We start from the raw sequence: 2,706 nt of genomic DNA, 5'->3' as shown, positions 1-2,706 counted from the left end.
GAGACTTGTTAAATATCATAAAGGATGTATGCTGTTTAGTAAAATGAAACATCTCAGATGAGTAGAAAAATGAGCAAAATTTTGATGTGCGAATGCATCGTGCCAAAATGAGGGCTAATAAAGATCCTAAATTACAGGCATGGCAGTTTTGTGTAGAAGAGCAGAAGAAGATAAGAAGGAAATAGGGTCAAGTTATTGGAGAGTCTTTAGTGTTTGCTTTTTTTTTTTTTTTTAAATTGATATTCCTTGGAAATATCCTGTTTCATCAAGTGTAGACCATAAATATTAGGGCTAGAAAATGCTTCACAACTTGTGATGTGAAAAATAACCTGTTACATTTATGTGACTGTATCTTTATACATTATATCCATGGGTGCTATTAACTAGTGTTTTATGTGTGTTTCAGCCATTAGCCTCTAACCATGGGGGACTGGAACTTATTGGGTGGCATCCTAGAAGAAGTTCACTTCCACTCAACCATAGTGGGGAAAGTCTGGCTGACTATTCTCTTCATTTTCCGAATGCTGGTACTTGGTGTGGCTGCCGAGGATGTCTGGGGTGATGAACAGTCAGCATTTGCCTGCAACACTCAGCAGCCAGGATGCAACAATATCTGTTATGATGATGCTTTCCCTATCTCTTTGATCAGGTTTTGGGTTTTACAAATCATCTTTGTATCTGCTCCCTCTCTAGTGTATATGGGCCATGCACTTTATAGACTCAAGGTCTTTGAGAAAGAAAGAAAGAGAAAAAGGTCACATCTTAGAGCCCAGATGGAGAATCCAGAGCTTGACTTGAAAGAGCAGCAAAGAATAGATAGGGAACTGAGAATGCTAGAGGAGCAAAAGAGTATTCATAAAGCCCCTCTAAAAGGCTGCCTGCTGCATACTTATGTCTTACACATCTTGGTCAGGGCTGTGCTGGAAGTAGGGTTCATGATTGGTCAATATATTCTCTATGGGTTTCAAATGCAAGCCCTTTTCAAGTGCACTCAACCTCCCTGCCCCAATGCAGTGGATTGCTTTGTATCCAGGCCCACAGAGAAGACCATTTTCATGATCTTTATGCACAGTATTGCAGCCATCTCCTTGTTCCTTAATGCACTAGAAATAGTTCATCTTGGTATCAGGAAAATCATGAGGTCACTTTATGAGAAATCCAGCAGTGAGGTCACTGAGGATGAAAGGGCCTCTCCATTCCATTTAAAGAAATATTCAGTGGCCCAGCAGTGTATGATTTGCTCTTCTTTGCCTGATAGAACTTCTTTGCTTCAAGACAACAATCAAGAAAAAATCATCCAAGTTAATATGCCCAAATCTGAAACCATCTGGCATATTCCACAGGCTAAGCAACTTGAGGTTGTCTCTTGCTGTGACAAAAAAGACTGGGCTCAGAAGGCCCAGCACTGTGGACAGCTCCTCCTTCCCAGTCCATCCCCCTGGAATGGCAGTGGTGGAATGAAGGACCATGGACAGCAACCAGGCCATCCCTCCTCCTTTGGTCTACAGAATCCAATCTCCCGCTCCTGGCTGGGGAGAACAACAACCCATGGGCATTGTCCATCCTATGCACTAGAAAGCTGGGAGCACCCCCAGGACCGGAAGCCCCCAGGTGAGCCCCTCACAGATCTACACAGTCATTGCAGAGACAATGACAACAATGTGAGAGAGAGTGGGGTCTGGATGGACAGATCTCGCCCAGGCAGTCGCAAAACCAGCCTTCTGTCCAGATTGCTGTCTGAAAAGGGACAGCTGCACAGTGACTCGGGAAGCTCCATTTCTCAGAATAGCTCCTGCCTGGACTTTCTGTATCAGGAAAACAGCCCCTCACCTCTAACTTCAGCCTCTGGGCACAGAACATCAATGGTAAGTAAACACAGATAACCTAACTGATCACAGAACTGTCATCAGAAGAGGTGTTCCATTCTGACCATTTCTTACTCTCTTTCCTCCTTTTTGGTGTGTATGTGTGTAGAGATCGGAGAGAAAGAGAGTGAGAGGACAAGAAGACAGCAAGAATGTGAGAGAGAGAGGTGGGAGGAAGGGAGAGAAATTCATGGGGAGTTAAATTCATTCATTCATTCAATTAAATTTATAAAATAAATTATTATTAAAAACTTTATAGCAATGAATTTTTATAAACAAATAAACAAAAAAACGAACTCAACTGCCATCAAGTTAGATCTGACTCATAGCAACCTCTCCTTGGGTTTCCAAGGCAGTATCACTATGGAAGTAGATGCCTAACCTTCCTTCCAAGGAGTGGCTGGTGGGTTTGAACCCTCAGCCTTCTGGTTAGCAGTCATATGCCGTAGGCACTACACCATCAGAGTCTAGGTGGGAAGGTTAGATGAGTAAACATATAAATGTGATCAAATATAAGTGGCCCTGCTAGTGGGAGTGGATGGGCAAGGGAGAGGATGATCTGTTCTGTATAGATGGGTCAGGAAAAGCTTCATAACTGAAGTTACTTTTGAACTGACTCTTGGCAGATGTGGAGAATTTCTCTACAACTTGGAGAACTGGGGTACATATGTCTGTCTGCAATACACACAGAGTGTGCTTCAAAAATACCAGGCAGCAATAAGATACTAGGAATGAGAGCTTACTCACTCCATGGATGTTACGTTCATCCAGTATGATTGAGCCGTAAACATGAGACATGCACACAGTATTGGCAAAGTGAAAGTTATTTATAGAAAGCAAA

General features: G+C 42.7%; 1 protein-coding gene across 1 annotated transcript; it reads left to right on the top strand.

Moving 5' to 3' along the window:
• The first annotated feature begins 422 nt into the window (after window positions 1-422).
• On the top strand, window positions 423-1,929 carry GJA10 (gap junction protein alpha 10). Its single transcript, XM_007951411.1, is given in 2 exon segments — window positions 423-1,877; window positions 1,879-1,929. Coding segments are annotated over 2 exon segments (1,506 nt in total).
• The last annotated feature ends 777 nt before the right edge of the window (window positions 1,930-2,706 follow it).

The sequence above is a fragment of the Orycteropus afer genome, unplaced genomic scaffold (assembly GCF_000298275.1).
Source record: "Orycteropus afer afer isolate SDZICR_OR568_19922 unplaced genomic scaffold, OryAfe1.0 scaffold00011, whole genome shotgun sequence".
NCBI classification, from domain to species: Eukaryota; Metazoa; Chordata; class Mammalia; order Tubulidentata; family Orycteropodidae; genus Orycteropus; species Orycteropus afer.
The sequence above is the reverse complement of the archived record's forward strand: the minus strand, read 5'-3'. Positions and strand labels throughout refer to the sequence as shown.